We start from the raw sequence: 19,218 nt of genomic DNA on the forward strand, positions 1-19,218 counted from the left end.
GACCAGAATTGTACACAGTATTCAAGGTGCGGTTTCACCATGGAGCGATACAGAGGCATTATGACATTTTCCGTTTTATTCATCATTCCTTTTCTAATAATTCCCAACATTCTGTTTGCTTTTTTGACTGCCGCAGCACACTGAACCGACGATTTCAATGTGTTATCCACTATGACGCCTAGATCTCTTTCTTGGGTTGTAGTACCTAATGGCTATTATGCCATTATGGAAAGGAAGTTTAGAGAGATTAAATGAATTTTTTGATTGGTTAAATTCACTAGATCTTAATCTTAAATTCACAATGAGTCATAGTGGTTTATCTATTTCATTTTTGGACATCCAGATCACTTTAGTTGAAGGTAAATTTATTACTGATATATTCAGGAAACCAACTGACACTAATAAATTGTTGCATTACATGAGTAGCCACAGTAGATCCTTGCTTAAAAATCTTCTTTACTCACAGTTTTTAAGATTAACACAACTTTGCACAATGGAAGAAATCTTTGAAAAAAGATCCATACAAATGAAACAGAGATTTTTAGAGAAGGATTATCCTATACATCATGTTCATATTGGCTTGAATAAAGCAAAGAAACAAGATAGGCGTACTTTATTAAAAGGGGACAATAAAATTGAAAAAGTTAATGACTGTTTAGTTTGCCCCATTACTTTTACACATTTGTCACATCATATTAGCACTGTTATGAGGACGTTTTGGCCAATAGTGCAAGTAATACCAGCCTTTAAAAACAAGAAACTAATGATAGCCAACAAAAGAGATAAAAATCTAAGGGATATATTGGCTCCATCTGCCTTATCCAGGAATACAATTCGAGATAAAAGATCGCCTGGTCATCATCCGTGTGGGAATTGCATAGTATGCAAAGTTAACATTAAAACAAATTCTTTACAAATACCAGGACGTAATAAAGATTTTAAACTTTATTCCTTTACGAACTGTAAAAGCAAGGGAGTCGTTTACGCAGCCATCTGCCCATGTAACAAATTATACATTGGTAAAACTATCAGAGAGTTCAACAAACGCATTTTAGAACACAAGAGTAGCATTAAAAGAAGTGTCAGTTCAAGACCTTTGGTTGATCATTCTATTGAATATGATCATAAATTTGAAGAATACAAATTTTGTGTGATCCAACAACTGAGTCTAAATTGGAGAGGTGGTGATCTGGATAAATTATTATTGCAAATTGAGCAGAAATATATTTATGAATTCAATACCATGACACCACATGGTCTGAATATGGAGACTGATTTGTCAGTATTTTTGTAAATGTTAATTCCTGTGTCATTTAAAATAACTTTTGCCTGTTTATATATGTTTTTTGGAAACAACCATTATTGACATATGCATCTTAAAAGTTTTTTTTATTAATATGGTATAATCATGTGGTACATATTTGATTTTTACTTTTCAAAAATTTTTTATATTTTAACATATATGCAGGTGGTTTTTATGTTTTGGAATTTTTAGTGGCCCTAGATTTCTATTAGAGTTTTTTAAAAATATTCTTATAATAAATTAATCATACACTAAAATTGTATGTTTTTTGAGTATAGAGCACATACCGCACCCACTGATTGGATACGATATATTTTTGGTTTTATTTAAGTTATATTAGTCAGAGTTATTTATTTATAACAAATTGGCTTCACTTATTAATATTTATTATTTTAGGAGTAGTTGTTTTTTCAGCTTTTATCGATACACTAGACGCCTTAATTGACCATTAAACAATGGCTGATTATACGCTGTTCGAATGAGACGAGAGCGGAGAAAGCGATCTCTTATGTGGATTTGGGATATGAACCCTTGTGCACGAGGTATACAATAGTTTCCAAATGAAGCCCTTCGCTTAGATCATCAATGCCTCCCTATCCCATGGTCTCGTCCCTGACCCTCTCAAACTCGCTATCTTGAAACCGCTTCTAAAAAAAACCCAACCTCTCCACAGATAACCCTGCAAATTTCCGTCCTATTGCAAATCTTTCAATCATCGCTAAGATCCTCGAAAGAATAGTCAAACAAACAGCTCTCCGAATTCTTAGACAACAACATCATCCTCTTCCCGGCACAACTCGGCTTCCACAAATCCCGAAACACAGAATCGCTTCTTCTTTCACTGTCGGACAACATCCTTATGAACCTTGGAAAAAAACAGCCCTGCCTGCTCATCCTTCTGGACTTAACTGCCGCTTTCGATACAGTTAACCACGAATGTCTCAGACAGACTCTCTGAGATTGGCATCAAAAACACAGCATTAAACTGGTTCAAATCCTTCCTCCAAAACAGGTACTACAGAGTTAAGATCAACAGTAAAGAATCTTCTCCTTTCAGTTCCACCCTCGGAGTCCCTCAAGGCTCTTCGCTTTCACCTACATTATTTAACATCTATCTACTCCCACTTTGTAACCTCCTCTCCGACCTTAAATTAACACACTTCGTATATGCAGACGACGTCCAAATCCTTCTACCGGTAAATGACTCACTGGACAACACAATACACCATTGGAATTTCTGCCTACGCTCTAGGATTGCCAAGGAGGTAAAGAGAGGTGACAAAACATTTTTCAGATACATCAGTGAAAAGAGAAAAGTTCAAAGTGGTATAGTGAAATTGAAAGATGGAAAGGATCAATGTGTGGAGAGAGACGAAGAAATGGCAGAAATATTAAATGAATACTTCAGTTCTGTGTTCACTAAAGAGGACCCTGGAGAAGGACCGTCGCTAGTTAACAAGAAACTGGAGGGGAGTGGAGTAGATGTAACTCCATTTGCAGTAGAAAATGTATGGGAAGAGCTGGAGAAACTGAAAGTGGACAAAGCCATGGGGCCGGATGACATTCATCCCAGGATACTGAGGGAGCTCAGAGATGTGCTGGCGGGTCCGCTGTGTGACCTGTTCAATAGATCCCTAGAAACGGGAGTGGTGCCGAGTGATTGGAGAAGAGCGGTGGTGGTCCCACTTCACAAGAGTGGGAACAGAGAAGAGGCCGGAAACTACAGACCGGTTAGCCTAACTTCAGTGGTGGGAAAAGTAATGGAGTCACTGTTGAAAGAGAGAATAGTGAACTATCTACAGTCAGGAGAATTGCTGGACCAGAGGCAGCATGGATTCACCAGGGGAAGATCCTGTCAGACAAATCTGATTGACTTTTTTGATTGGGTAACCAAGGAATTAGATCAAGGAAGAGCGCTCGATGTCATCTACTTAGATTTCAGCAAAGCTTTTGATACGGTTCCGCACAGGAGACTGATGAATAAAACGAGAAGCTTAGGAGTGAGTACTGATTTGGTGACCTGGACTGCAAACTGGTTGACGGACAGAAGACAATGTGTGATGGTAAATGGAACTTTCTCTGAAGAGAGAGCGGTGTTAAGTGGTGTACCGCAAGGATTGGTGTTGGGACCGGTCCTGTTCAATATCTTTGTGAGCAACATTGCGGAAGGGATAGAAGGTAAGATTTGTCTTTTTGTGGACGACACTAAGATCTGCAACAGAGTGGACACGCCGGAAGGAGTGGAGAGAATGAGACAGGATTTAAGGAAGCTGGAAGAGTGGTCGAAGATATGGCAGCTGAGATTCAATGCCAAGAAGTGCAAAGTAATGCATATGGGGAATGGAAATCCAAATGAACTGTATTCGATGGGGGGGGGGAGGCTGATGTGCACGGAGCAGGAGAGAGAGCTAGGGGTTATAGTGTCTAATGATATGAAGTCTGAAAAACAATGCGACAAGGCGATAGCAAAAGCCAGAAGAATGCTAGGCTGCATAGAGAGAGGAATATCGAGTAAGAAAAGGGAAGTGATTATCCCCTTGTACAGGTCCTTGGTGAGGCCTCACCTGGAGTAATGTGTTCAGTTCTGGAGACCGTATCTACAAAGAGACAGAGACAAGATGGAAGCGGTACAGAGAAGGGCGACCAGAAAGGTGGAGGGTCTTCATTGGATGTCATACGAGGAGAGATTGAAGAATCTGAATATGTACACCCTGGAGGAAAGGAGGAGCAGGGGTGATACGATTCAGACCTTCAGATACTTGAAAAACTAACGATCCAAAGACAACGACAAACCTTTTCCGCCAGAAAAAAATCAGCAAAACCAGGGGTCACGAGCTGAGGCTCCAGGGTGGAAGACTAAGAACCAATGTCAGGAAGTATTTCTTCACGGAGAGAGTGGTGGATGCCTGGAATGCCCTTCCGGAAGAAGTGGTGAAGTCCAAAACTGTGAAGGACTTCAAAGGGGCGTGGGATAAACATTGTGGATCCATCAGGTCTAGAGGACGTGTATAAAGAGGAGGCATCAAAACACTGCACGGAGCGGCAGTAGCCACAGAGGCATTCACGGAGCGGGATGCCAGTGGCCAGTGTTCCCACCTTCATGGAGCGGAAGGATGGAGGGCTACCATCTCCAAATTAAATTAAAAAAAAAAAAAAATATGGGTGGGCAAGAGTATATATAATCAACAGAGAGTTCATAGGCTATAGGTATTACCAATAATTAGGCTTATTCAATATTTGTTGATAGTTAATGTGGCTTTCAATGCATACTTCACTTTCAATGTATATCCAGCATAGCTCTCTGCTTCAATGGCAAGGGAGAAGAAATCTAATACTTCACGCATATCCAGCATAGCTCTCTGCTTCAACGGCAGGGGAGAAGAAAAACTAATACTTCACGCATATCCAGCATAGCTCTCTGCTTCAACGGCAGGGGAGAAGAAATCTAATACTTCACTCATATTCAGCATAGCTCTCTGCTTCAACGGCAGGGGAGAAGAAATCTAATACTTCACTCATATCCAGCATAGCTCTCTGCTTCAACGGCAGGGGAGAAGAAATCTAATACTTCACTCATATCCAGCATAGCTCTCTGCTTCAACGGCAGGGGAGAAGAAATCTAATACTTCACTCATATCCAGCATAGCTCTCTGCTTCAACGGCAGGGGAGAAGAAAAACAACCAATAAGGGCTGAATAATATAGTCTGGTTAAACAAATAAGTATGGGTGTAGCTTGCTTGTTGCGGCGGTTACTACCACTAACTAATCAAGATTGATATTTCACTTGGATGCAGCTCCATCACTGCTCTCTGCATTAATGGTGGGGGTGAAAGGGAAATAGAACCAAGGGTTGCTAAGAGCCAAGAGAAACAGATAAGTATGAAAGGAAAGAAGTGTGAAGCTTGCTGGGCAGACTGGATGGGCCGATTGGTCTTCTTCTGCCATCATTTCTGTTTCTATTAACAACCTCCTTTCAAATCTCAACCTGATACTTAATACAGACAAGACAGAGTTCCTACTAATCACTCAAGATGGGACTTTTCCTCTAAACAGCTCGCCCCTTACAGTGCTCCCAACCATCTCTTCTAAAGTCAGAAACCTCGGGGTAGTCATGGACAACCAACTGAACTTCTCTGGATTCATCAATAACACAGTGAAGGAGTGCTACTTCAAACTTCAGGTTTTAAAAAGATTAAGACCCCTCCTTCATTTCCAAGATTTCAGGTCAGTCTTTATTTATTTATTTTTATTATTTTTATATACTGACATTCATCTCAATTGAGATATCACACCGGTTTACATTCAGGTACTGTAGGTATTTCTCTATCCCCAGAGGGCTTACAATCTAAGTTTTTGTACCTGAGGCAATGGAGGGTAAAGTGACTTGCCCAAGGTCATAAGGAGCAACAGTGGGACTTGAACCTTGGTCTCCTGGTTCATAGTCCACTGTTCTAACCACTAGGCTATTCCTCCCCAGTCTTGCAAGCAATTATCTTCTCAAAAATCGATTATTGCAATGCTCTTCTTCACGGCCTGCCAGACAACTCCATTAAGCCCCTCCAGCTAACTGCAAGGATTCTCACGAAGACCAACAAAAGGGACCATATTACACCAATCCTTAAGAAGCTCCATTGGCTCCCAATCAAACACAGAATCCTGTACAAGCTTCTATCAATCCCTCACACAGCTATTCTTAACGTCTCACCGCTAGACCTCTCTAGCCCCCTGTGACTTCATACCTCAGCCCGCCCTATTAGATTAGCGCAGAGAGGCACTCTTCAAGTACCTGCAATCAAAACCTCCATAAGTAAAAGAGCAATCTCCTCGGCAGGTCCCAAACAGTGGAATCAGCTCCCCCCCGACCTCAGGCTGGAACAATGCCCACTCATTTTCAAGAAGAGACTTAAGACTCTACTGTTCAGACAAGCTTTTCCATAACCTCTCTCCTTTCACCTCTTCACCATGGATCTTATCATCCTTAGGTTCCTAATTTTTATCTGCCTTGTCGCCCCAACATGCTATTTTGCTCCTGATCCCCTTTAAAGATTGAAATAAATCCTCTTCCTTCCACACCCCCCTCTTTCAGGCCATTCCTCCCTCTCCATGATTTACCAATTTGTTTAAGTTCCCTTATGTTCCAACTTGTTTAAGCTGCGCCCAAGTTATCTCCTCCCTTGTTCTATGTAAGACAACTTTTGTTACTGTCAATTGTTCTGGTTGTAATGTAAACCGGATTGATAATTAACTCTGTTAATTGAATTTCGGTATAAAAAAGTTATAAATAAATAAATAAATGATTCACTGAAAGTCTTTTAATAATTGTTAGTTGTGTTTTTGATTTAAATATCAACTAAGATCAGTAAGAAGATCAAATAGCGTTTGATTGTTGCAAAGTTATTTAATTGTAAATATAGGTAGAGCTATACAATTTATAATTATAAAACTGCTGGCATTGATATTATAGACTTCAAGTGAACCTTTGAGATTTTATTGCATGTACAATTTAATCAATCGTATGGGAATTGGTCTTTTAAGCATCCCTTAGCGCAACTAAATGTCAGCGTATGATTATCTTGAGATCTCCGATAGTATAGCACATACCACGCCCACTTTTTTGATTGACAGTACCCGATATACCTTTGATTTTATTTAAGATTAGTTTTTTGCAAATACGATTTTAAATTAAATTTCATAATATATTGGGTTCACTAAGAATTATTTTAGTATTAGTTATTTTTTAAGCCTCTGCTGATGTTTTTGGCGCCAAAACTGACCCTTTAAAAATGGCTGATCAGACGCGGTTTGAATCAGATGTAAGCGGAGACTGCTGAGTGTTATGCTGGCTTGCGTTTTGAACCATCGTGCATAAGGTAAAATAAAAATATATTTTTTAAAAGACTCTTTTAAGAAGTATCGAATAGATGTGAGGTGCGATTGTTGAATCAAAAAATAACTAAGTCTAAACAAAAGATTAAATAGTAATGCCATTCTATCTAGTTTGTGCTGTAATGGTACAGCTTGTCAAACTGAAATAAGAGTGCTATATGTATGTGATGAGAACCATCACATACATTTTATCCTGGTCAAGATGTTAGCATTGACATTATGTGCACATTTGATTAATGGTTTGGGTTTTATTTGTTTTAGATAGCTTTTAGTGCAATTGTAAACATTAGAAGTAGGGATTTGAATTAATAATAAGAATTCTTAGGGAATCATATTCTGCCACTCATTATTAAGTTATATCGTTTCATAATTAAAAGATGAGGCATGGTGATTTAATTGCTCTAGATGAAATAGTGAAGTTAATTCCTGGATTTCCAGTAAGCGCACATAGAACTGAAATGCTAATCTATTTATGAGCCATCTAAATGTAGTGCAAAAACCAGATTGTAATTTTTTTAGCCACACATATTTGATAGAATTGTTACAGAATATATGAGAAATAATTATACCACATGCTTATAATGATATTTAACATGATGTACAGATGTTTTAATAATGGTTGGATTTCTTCTAGTTGGTCTTGTGGCATACTAGTACAATTGATTGGATGAAACAGCTCATTGATTGGAATTGTGGAGGTAAACTAGTAATATTTTTAAATGCATTAGAATACATTATATTTTGTTCTTATTGTTTAAGTATGCCTTATACGTGATTGGTTCTGATAATAATCTGCTGTCACCTTTTAGTTAATCTTTTAAAAATTTTTTTTTTTTTGTATCATGATTTTAGATCTTTATAATGTTTATAAAGGATGTTTATTCTTTTATATAAAATTCTTTTTAACTATTTATGAGATCTTAATAACAATGTTTTTAAGATATTTATTGATTTGTGATTGTTCACTATTTGTAGCCCCTGAGGCAGCGGCTGTAAAGCTGCAAAACTCAGCCTGAGTCAGGTGATTTTGACACGTCTCTGCATCAATAAAGTGTTGGAAAAGATCCAGGCATCTATTCTTTTGTGTTTACCTGACGGTATCATAGATCGCCTACCTCTTTGTTTTCTTGGATTATCCACTATGATGCCTAGATCTTTTTCCTGGCTGGTAGCTCCTAATATGGAACCTAACATTGTGTAACTTCTGCATGGGTTATTTTCCCTATATGCAACACCTTGCACTTGTCCACATTAAACTTCATCTGCTATTTGGATGCCCGATCTTCCAGTCTCGAAAGGTCCTCCAATTTATCATAATCTGCTTGTGATTTAACTACTCTGAATAATTTTGTATCCGCAAATTTGATAACCTCACTTGTCATATTCCTTTCCAGATCATTTATAAATATATTGAAAAGCACCGGTCCAAGTACAGATCTGAGGAACTTCACTATTTACCCTTTTCCACTGAGAAAGTTGACCATTTAATCCTAATCTCTGTTTCCTGTTTTTTTTTTTGTATCATGATTTCTTTATTTTAGATCTTTATAATGTTTATAAAGGATGTTTATTCTTTTATATAAAATTATTTTAAAATATTTATGAGATCTTAATAACAATATTTTTAAGATATTTATTGATTTGTGATTGTTCACTCTATTTGTAGCCCCTGAGGCAGCGGCTGTAAAGCTGCGAAACTCGGCCTGAGTCGGGCGATTTTATTTGACACGTCTCTGCATCAATAAAGCATCATAGTGGATAATACTTTGAAATCGTTGGCTCAGTGTGCTGCAGCAGTCAAAAAAGCAAACCGAATGTTAGGAATTATTAGGAAGGGAATGATGATTAAAACGGAAAATGTCATAATGCCTCTGTATCGCTCCATGGTGAGACCGCACCTTGAGTACTGTGAACAGTTCTGGTCACCACATCTCAAAAGATATAGGGGATGGAACAGCTCTCCTATGAGGAAAGGCTAAAGAGGTTAGGGTTGTTCAGCTTGGAGAAGAGACAGCTGAAGGGGGATATGATAGAGGTCTTTAAAATCATGAGAGGTCTAGAACAGGTAGATGTAAATTGGTTATTTACACTTTCAGATAATAGAAGGACTAGGGGGCACTCCATAAAGTTAGCAAGTAGCACATTTAAGACTAATCGGAGAAAGTTCTTTTTCACTCAACGCACAATTAAGCTCTGAAATTTGTTGTCAGAGGATGTGGTTAGTGCAGTTAATATAACTGGGTTTAAAAAAGGTTTGGATAAGTTATTGGAGGAGAAGTCAATTAACTGCTTTTAATCAAGCTGACTTAGGGAATGGCCTCTGCTACTACTGGCATCAGTAGCATGGGATCTTCTTAGAGTTTGGGTACTTGCCAGGTCCTTGTAGCCTGGTTTGGCCACTGTTGGAAACAGGATGCTGGGCTTGATGGACCCTTGGTCTACCCAGTATGGCAATTTCTTATGTTCCTATAGCATTTAACGCCCTGATAGCAGCACATAGGTCCTGGGTTGAGTGTCTAGCCTGCCTTCACATCTTTCTAATTTCTTTGCAGCTGCTGCTTAATTTCATTTTGGATAGCCCTCCATCCTGTCTTCATATTGCCCTGAATCAACTCCTAACCTAGCAATGAGGTCCGCTGCCAGGTTCTCTGCAATGGCATCTATGTATGTGCGTGGAAATGCAAATGTTATCCCCTCCTCATTGCCAGAGTCCTCTTCACCGGCAGGGGACCTGACATGTCTCAATGCAAGCTACATTTAGCTGGATCATTGTCCTCTTGCTAGTAACCAGTGGGCTCACTAAAAAAAAAAATTGATTCCTCCTGCAGCCCATCTGCTGCAATGTGATGAGCACTACTAGCTATGTGCTGGTTTGTACACGCGTGTTGAATGTGCTGATCCTGGTATTGCATCGGGCATAAGTTTAGCGCGTCCAACTGCTCATTTAGCGGTGTGCTGACCTGGGCGCCTGATATTGCATGTGTGTCACACATTGTTATGCTTTCACTAGCCTCCAGATCCTGTTAATGCTCATCAAGCAAGGGCCATGACTGCATCAGTGGTTCATCTATAAGCAATACCTATAGAGGATATCTACAAAGCTGCAACCTGGTTGGTCACTGCACACCTTCATGTCCCATTACTGTCTAGAGAGTCTATCAAGAAGTGGTAGTTAATTTGGACAAGCAGTTTTGGGTAGCCTGTTTACCCAGTAGTCAGCTCTTCACGGTGGAGTCTGGTTGCTTTATTCAGTAAGTGCTCTGCTGCAAGCCGCCGCTTGGGGCTCCCCCTGTGTCATGGCTAATTCAACTCTTCACAGAGAAGGTGAAATTACTATTTACCTGATAATTTATTTTCTTCTAGGACAGGCAGGCCAGTCCACACATGTGGGTTATGCATGCCAACCAGCAGATGGAGAAGATCAACTGGCTCGCTGATGTCACACTCATATAGCACTGCACTGACATTAGCCTGTCAGTATTCCTGGAAAAGCCAACTGTGGCCAACTGAACACCACTCAAACTAAACAACACTATACATTTCTGCCCCCAACCATTGACTTTTTTTTCACTTTCGGTGAGGAAAATCTCTAGACTCACAGAAGGAATGTAATCAACATAACGTAACAGATAAAGGCGGCATATATTTACCAGGTCCCTCAGCAACCCAGAGAACCGCATCAGCCGTTGAGTTCTGTTTCCGATAACATCCCTGAGGACAAACAAAATACCGTAGAGCACATCATAACACAGTACAGTACCGTACAGGCAGCCAAGGATGGAGTGTGGACTGGCCTGCCTGTCCTAGATGAAAGGAAATTATCAGGTAAGTAGTAATTTCACCCTTCTCTTCATTCAGGCAGGCCAGTCCACAGAAGTGGGAAGTACCAAAGCTACCTCATTGTTGGGTGGGAGGCTGCCTTTGCCCCTTGCAACACCGCTCTGGCAAAAGATGCGACTTCTCGAACCTGACTATCCAAATGATAATGCTTGGAGAAGGTATGCAACAAAGACTATGCTGCCACTCTACAGATCTCAAACAGAGATAGCAATTGTAACTCTACCCAAGATACCGCCTGCGCTCTGTTGAATGAGCCCTCATTTGTCTGGGCAGCAGCTGATCCGCATCTACATAGGTCATAATAACCTTAATCCAACGTGCCACCATAGCACGAGAAGCTGCTGCTCCCTTCTTCACTCCCCCGTGAAGCACAAAGAGCCAACTCATCCTTTAAAAGGATTCAGTTACCTTAAGATAACGCAACAGATGTCTCCTCACATCCAAGGAATGCAACTTCTGAAACTCTCCCTCATTCATTGCTTTATCCAATGACGGTACTGACATGGACTTATTCAAATGAAACTCTGACACAACCTTGGACAAAGAAGGACAGTACAGTCCTATTTTGCACCCTGTCTGGGGTAATTACTAAAAAGGGATTCTAACAGAGTTTACAATTCCAAGATCCACTGCATTAAACATATAGCCACTAAAAACACTGTTTTTATGGTTAACAAATGCAAGGAGAGCTGCTGAAGAGGACTGACTGTGGGACCTGCCAAAAAAGTCAGTACCAAATTGTGATCCCAAAGTGATTCAGGAATTCGCCATGGCAGTCGAATATGCTTAACACCCTTCAGAAATCTGGACACATCTGGATGCAAAGAGATAGAACTTAACTGCACTCGACTCCTGTAACAGGCCAAAGCCGCCACATGCACTTTTAGTGCACTAAGCGCCAACCCTATAGAAATCCCTTCCTGTAGAAATCCCATACACAACCTTCCTGTAGAAATCCCAGAATCAAGGGAATTGCCAATGCTCAAAAATCTTCTAGATCTGCATGTATGCCAATGATGTAGAAAATTTCGAACTCGCAACATAGTGCCCACCACTGCCAGGGAATAACCCCGCTTCAACAATCTAGCCTCTCAAGGGCCAAACCATAAGACAAAACTGATCGAGATTCTTGTGAACTGGCCCATCTCAGAAGGTTTATTGAAATGATAGTCTCAACGGCACACTGTTGACAAGGTGTTGAAGGTCTGCAGCATACCATGGCCTCTGCAGCCAGTTCATGGTCACCAAAAAGACCAATCCCAGGTGATGGGCTATTTTCTGCAGCAACTTGCTGATCATAGTCCATGGGGGAACATATATAAGATCTGGTCTCATGACCAACTTTGGACAAGGACAAGTCCGAGCACCTGAGGATCCCATCTGTGGCTTAAAAAAAAAAAAAAAAAAAAAAATAATCGGTGGACCTTTGCATTCTCGCGACTTGTCATCAGATCCAAAAAGAGTCAACCCCAATGTGAGATGAGCTGAAAGGCCTCATTTGTAAGCTTCCATTCCCCTGGGCCTAGGACATGTTGACTGAAATAATCCACCTGAATGTTGACTCCCCCCACAGTGAGAAAGGCAGACAATACCTGGAGTTGCCATTCTGCCCACAGCAAGAAGATATTCATCTCCTGAGAAAACAGCTGATTCTGAGGTCCCCCTTGATGATTTACATAGGCCACCAATGTGGTGCTGTCTGACATCACCCTCACAGCTCTCTCGCTCAATCAGTCCACAAACCTTAATAAAGCTAGCCAAATCGCTCGAGCCTCCAATCAGTTGACTGGCCAACCCATTTCCTCTGGAGACCACTGCCCCTGCATTACCAGTTTCTGGCAATGAGTTCACCATCCCTGGAGACTCACATCCATGGTGACCACTATTCAATCGGGAGTCTCCAGATCCATTCCCTCAGCGAGACGATCCTTTTGCAGCCAACAGAGTAACTCCTGCCTCACCGCAGCTAGGAGAGCTAGCCATATCGTGTATTCCTGCTATTGAGGGCTCCACTATGACAGCAATATCCTCTGAAGCAGTCGCATTTGTGCTTTGGCCCATGGAACTAACACCAAGGTTGCTTCCATGCAATCCAGTGTTTGCAAGTAAGCCAACACTGACGGCTGGTCCATTAATCACAAGACTTGGACTTGCCCCCAAAGCTTCTGGATACACTGCTCCAGGAGAAACATTTTGCCCTGGGCTGGATCATAAGTCAGACCAAAAGTCCATGAAACCCAGTATCCTGTCTCCAGCAGTGGCCAATTCAAGTAGCAAGTACCCAAACATTAAACAGATAATGCTACTACTGCTGGCAACAAGCAGTGGCTATTCCCTAATGATTAATAGCAGTTTATGGACGACTTCAGAAACTTATTGAGGTAGATATTCAAAAGCCATTTAGATGGATAACTCACAAGTTACGGCACACATTGAGCCTCCTATCCAGCTAAATTATAGCTGCATATGTTGTTATCCGGCAATAATTTAGCTGGCTATAAAAGGGGCATTTTGGGAGTGTTATGGGGAGGGGTCCCATTATCTGGCTAACGTAATTGAATATCGGGTATATCCGGCTAAGTAAGCTGCATAAATTTAAACCTGCTCAGAAGCAGGTTAAATTAGGTTCCGTGGGGGGGGGGGGGGGGGGAGTGGCCTGTCCCCTGCCTACCTCCCATTCCAGTTGCAAAGGCCCTATGGGGCCGACCTAGCCACCGCCCAAAACGGCCCATTTATTGTTAAAAAAAAAAATGTATTGTGGCCGGGACTGTCCCCTCCACCACCCCCTGCTCCTACTTCTCCTTAGAATTAAAAAATTACATATCGCGGGCTCCAGATTCCCCCGTCAAAGCCCACCCTTCTACCTCCCCCACTGCCCCGGTACCTTTATTTAAAGTGTGTCTCCGGTACTGCAGTAGCCTCCTACTGTGATCCTGGACCAGCGCGTCTGATGATGCTTCTGCTGTTGCTAGGCTACTCCGATGGAGGCATACGCGCCTATTGCTGCTGCCAGCGCGAGTGCTCCCAGCTGCACATGCCGATGCTCTGCTTTTTTTTTTTTTTTTTAAAGCAAGTACCCATTTCTGTGTGAGGATCTCCAGCCTAAAATAAAATTTATCTAAGTCCCTGGCCTGCCTGATGCCAATGGAGTCCAGCCACTGAGAGGAACCCAGATACCACCCTGAAGGAATGGGGAAAGGTAGGCACAAGAGGGGAGAAGCAGAACTGAGCCCAAGGCCTTCTAATCCTCACTGGAAGCAAAGCCTCTGCTGCCTGAGGGAGAGGGATAACACCTTCACCTCTGGGCTCTCCCGCAAACTCTCCAAATTTTTTTCTCTCGGGTATTCCACTGAGGGAGACCCGCTATCACCTCAGGAGTCTGCCCTCCAGCTTACTCCTGACAGGCCTACGTCCACAAGCAAGTGTGCATATCCACCACCTGCTGGAGACAGAGAATAGTGGCAGGCTGATGTCAGTGCAGTGCTATAAGAGTGTGACATCAGCAAGTCAGTTGATCTCTGTCTCCATCTCCTGGTTGGCATGTGTAACCCACTTGTGTGGACTGGCCTGCCTGAAAGCAGAGGAAAGCAAGTTTAGTTACCGTAAACTGTGTCCTTCCTAGACAGCAGGATGAATTAACCATGCTAAACATTCGCCCGCCTCCCTAGAGAGTCGAATGCCAACCTAGACTTAGCTCTAAAATCAACTCAAGGGCTCCTAAGGCAATGCCTATGCGGGCACTCCCACACATGCTCAGTTGAGCAAAAGCTCTTATGAGCTAAGAGAGCGCTGCCGAATGGTTTCATCCACATGTCATGGCTAATTCATCCTGCAAGTTTGCTTTATACACTGAAGGTATTTCTCAATCAAATTTACATTTGAACTCTCGTAACTAAAGTTTACATAATTTAAGACTACTAAGAAATTAAGGATATATACAGAATACATTAACAATAATGTAAAAGGTATTTGTGGATATTTTCCATTTTATTTAATGCATTTGAGGAGCAATTCAAAGTGATTTGGTGTTTTATCCCCATTAATTGTCTCTATGAAACTGTCCACCCTCGATGCAGCTAAAAAGTCTGTGCTCTTCCACAACTTTCAGTCACATTCAAAGGAGCCGTACCTGGGGACATACTTAGGGTGCTGGAGGAAAAGTACAGGAGTAGACTGAATTTTCAACCGTTCCTGTGTACTTTTCAAGCAAAAATCTAACTGCAGAAAAAACATAAGTCATGTATAGTTTGCACCTAAAGCAGGTTTCAGGTATTGGGGTGGGGGGGGAGGGGGGGGGGTAGGTGGAATCAGGGTGATCGTCGCCCCCCCAGGACACTTCCTGTTTGTCTGTTTCGAGGGAGGGGAGTGTATTAAATCACCAGTGAGTTAGGAGTTGTAGCAGCCCAGGTTGCGGAGAGGTCAATTCAGCCCATCCCCCTCCCACCTTGCTCTTCAGTGTTGGGAAGAGCCCCTCCTTCATTCTTAGAGGGCCCTGCCGGCCGCTAGATACGCACGTATTTTCGCTTTGAAACCTGCTGCATGGCCTGTGGGTAAAAATTACGCATTCTTTGTCCCAAAGCAGACAGCTGGAAAACTGTCCCCCCCCCCCCTCCCCTTTACAGGTATTATTCATTCATTCATTCCTGACACATTGCAATAAAACGCGGTGCTGAAGCAGGACGTAAAACTGTCCCTGCAGTATCGGGCATTGAATGGGAGAGTTTAGAATGTCATTTCCACAGATAAATACAAAATTTAAAAAAAAAAAAAAAAAGGTCAAGTACGATTGTCAACCCGAGTTTGTGTCTGTGAGGCTATTTTTTTCACAGTTATTCCCTGCTGCTTGATGGCTGCCTGTCGACGGCAAGTCCTTGGCGTCCTCGTCATTGAACGTTACCCAGTTGCTGAAGAGCGCCTCGCTGCACATATTCACGGAAGACCGAGGGGAGATCTCTTTGTCCAGGTCCAACAGATCCGTACTGCCAGTCAGCCACCGGCTCCTCCCCACCTCCGGAGGCAGCCAGTCAGGGGAGGGAGCCGGGATACAGGAGCTGTCTGTTGTGAGGAGGCCGGGGCGCCCTGCGGCGGGCGACGCTGCCGCGGGACCGGCGTTGTTGCTGGAAATCAAGCCGGCGATCTTGCTGTTGCGGAGTACCTGCAGGTGGAAAGCAGCGGGGGCGGACTTCTTCCTCCTGGGAGGCACCTTTGGAACACGGCAGCAATCCTCCAGGTCTCCTGCCTCGCTTTTCCCCGGCGAGGGCTGCGATTCATCGCTCAGCTTTCTCTCAGCGGCTCTCCTGGTTGGGGGCTGAAGTATTCTGGGTTTCGGCACGGGAGCTGCTCTTGGGGTTGCAGTGGTTACGCCTCCAGGGCGTGGCTCTGGTACTCGCTCTAAAACTGAGGTGGATGGTTCTTCCGGAGATAAGGCCTAAAATAAAGAAAAGAAAATTAAGCTCTTGAGAACGAACATCTGCTAATTCAATATCATCATGTGTAGCACACTAGTACACACCGTGCTTTACAAAATAATACAGACCGCTGCCCTACAAAAGTTTAAGTGCAGGGAGTTTAAGCAACACTGAAAGGCACACAGTGGGAGTGGATAGGAGAAAGTAAGTGAGATTTCTCAATTCTGTGATTTAATGACCACTCCACACTGCCAGCCCATGGAGAAAGATACGGAGCATCATGAGAAACAAATGAAGGTTGATTACATGTTAAAAATGCCATCAGGAGCCAAATCCAATCCTTGGAACAGCAGGGACCGAAGTGCACCGGGACAGTGATGACAGCGTTCCAAAAGGGACATCAGTTATCGTATGGCTGAAGGGCCCATACAGAGTGGGTATCGGAATACACTGCAATGATCGAGATTCTGCTGTTGCTATTACTGCTACCTGCACAACAATCAGTGAGCTGACATCTAATTGGATACAAGCACAGGGAACTTAGCCAACAATGCTAGCTTAGGTCACCCACCATTTTCAAGCATTAGACATAGTGTCATCCTGTTGCGGTAGGGCTTACAAAAAGAAGCTTTGGCAGCTTGCACAAGTTCACGCAAAGGATCCCTCGAGTGCACCAGATCTTCAGTTTGGCAGGGTATATCAGGGCGAATCGCAGCTGCAGTTTTGCAGGAGCAGAGCAGATCGGCCTGAACTCTTTAAGCATGGCCAAGACCCATGCCAAGAAATTAGTATGTGCCAGCCATCATACATAATCTCTTTGTGCTTGAAAATTTCTGAAGAATGCAAACTTTGTGGGCAAAGTTCAAAATTTTGGCTAGGACTATTCTTGGCCTCGACTTGTCTGCCAACATGGACCCCACGCGATGTACACGCTCAATCCGTATGCGATCCACTAGATCAGGCAGTCTGAGTTCCGACGGCAGCCATTGTTCCAAGATCCCATGCAACTTCCCGTCTGAAATGTTGTCAGCGAATCCCACAAAGTGCAGGTTAGAGCGACAGGAATGGTTTTCAAGTTTGTCGATCTTGGCTTCCTGCGCACCAACCAATTTTTCAAGTTTATCTACCTTTGTAGTAAGCACTAGCATGTCGTCTTCAACAAGACCTACCCAGCCCTCGATGGTTTCAAAATCCGTGTGGAAGTCAGTCAGGGATCCTTTTATTTCCAAAATGATAAGGGGAATGGAACAGCTCCCCTATGAGGAAAGACTAAAGAGGTTAGGACTTTTCAGCTTGGAGAAGAGACGGCTGAGGGGGGATATGATAGAGGTCTTTAAGATCATGAGAGGTCTAGAACAGGTAGATGTGAATTGGTTATTTACTCTTTCAGATAATAGAAGGACTAGGGGGCACTCCATGAAGTTAGCGTTTGGCACATTTAAAACTAATCGGAGAAAGTTCTTTTTCACTCAATGCAAGAATTGGATAAGTTCTTGGAAGAGAAGTCCATTACCTGCTATTAATTGAGTTGACTTAGAGAATAGCCACTGCTATTACTAGCAGCGGTAACATGGAATAGACTTAGTTTTTGGGTACTTGCCAGGTTCTTGTGGCCTGGATTGGCCACTGTTGGAAACAGGATGCTGGGCTTGATGGACCCTTGGTCTGACCCAGTATGGCATGTTCTTATGTTCTTAGAATTTGCACTGAAAGATCATCAAATCTGGTTGCTAGCACTGCCACTACTGCTGCTGTAAGATCAGCCACAGTGGTTTCATTATAGAAACATAGAAACATAGAAATGACGGCAGAAGAAGACCAAACGGCCCATCCAGTCTGCCCAGCAAGCTTCACACATTTTTTCTCTCATACTTATCTGTTTCTCTTAGCTCTTGGTTCTATTTACCTTCCACCCCCACCACTGAAATATCTAGCTTGATTAGTTAGGGGTAGTAGGGGTAGTAACCGCCGCAATAAGCAAGCTACACCCATGCTTATTTGTTTTACCCAGACTATGTTATACAGTCCTTATTGGTTGTTTTTCTTCTCCCCTGCTGTTCAAGCAGGGAGCTATGCTGGAAATGCGTGATGTATCAGTCTTCTCCCATGCCGTTGAAGCAGAGAGCCATGCTGGATATGCATCGAATGTGAAGTATCAGACACATTTGGTTTGGGGTAGTAACCGCCGTAACAAGCCAGCTACTCCCCGCTTTGTGAGTGCGAACCCTTTTTTCTTCTCCCCTGTCGTTGAAGCAGAGAACTATGCTGTATATGCATTGAAGGTGAAGTATCAGGCTTATTTGGTTTGGGGTAGTAACCGCCGTAACAAGCCAGCTACTCCCCTCTTTGTGAGTGTAAATCCATTTTTCCACATTTCCTCTTGCTGAAGTTTAGAGCGATGCTGGAGTCACAGTAAGCATGTGTATGTTTATTGAATAAGGGTATTGTCTCCAGGCAGTAGCTGTCATTCTGGTGAGTCACCCACTCTTCATTGGCGGCCTCTTGACTTTATGGATCCACAGTGTTTATCCCACGCCCCTTTGAAGTCCTTCACAGTTCTGGTCTTCACCACATCCTCCGGAAGGGCATTCCAGGCGTCCACCACCCTTTCCGTGAAGAAATACTTCCTGACATTGGTTCTGAATCTTCCTCCCTGGAGCTTCAAATCGTGACCCCTGGTTCTGCTGATTTTTTTCCTATGGAACAGGTTTGTCGTTGTCTTTGGATCATTAAAACCTTTCAAGTATCTGAAAGTCTGTATCATATCACCTCTGCTCCTC

General features: G+C 42.7%; 1 protein-coding gene across 3 annotated transcripts in view; it reads right to left on the reverse strand.

Moving 5' to 3' along the window:
- Positions 1-14,989: 14,989 nt before the first annotated feature.
- The window catches only part of SYNJ2 (synaptojanin 2), a 257,365-nt gene continuing 253,136 nt past the window's right edge, over positions 14,990-19,218 (reverse strand). For all 3 annotated transcript variants that reach the window (XM_029596673.1, XM_029596671.1, XM_029596672.1), the window contains one exon: positions 14,990-16,458. In XM_029596673.1, coding sequence (XP_029452533.1) covers positions 15,820-16,458 — 639 coding nt within the window. In that variant the 3' untranslated portion in view covers positions 14,990-15,819. The remainder of the gene's footprint in view (positions 16,459-19,218) is intronic.

The sequence above is a fragment of the Rhinatrema bivittatum genome, chromosome 3, assembly GCF_901001135.1.
Source record: "Rhinatrema bivittatum chromosome 3, aRhiBiv1.1, whole genome shotgun sequence".
Lineage (NCBI taxonomy): Eukaryota > Metazoa > Chordata > Amphibia > Gymnophiona > Rhinatrematidae > Rhinatrema > Rhinatrema bivittatum.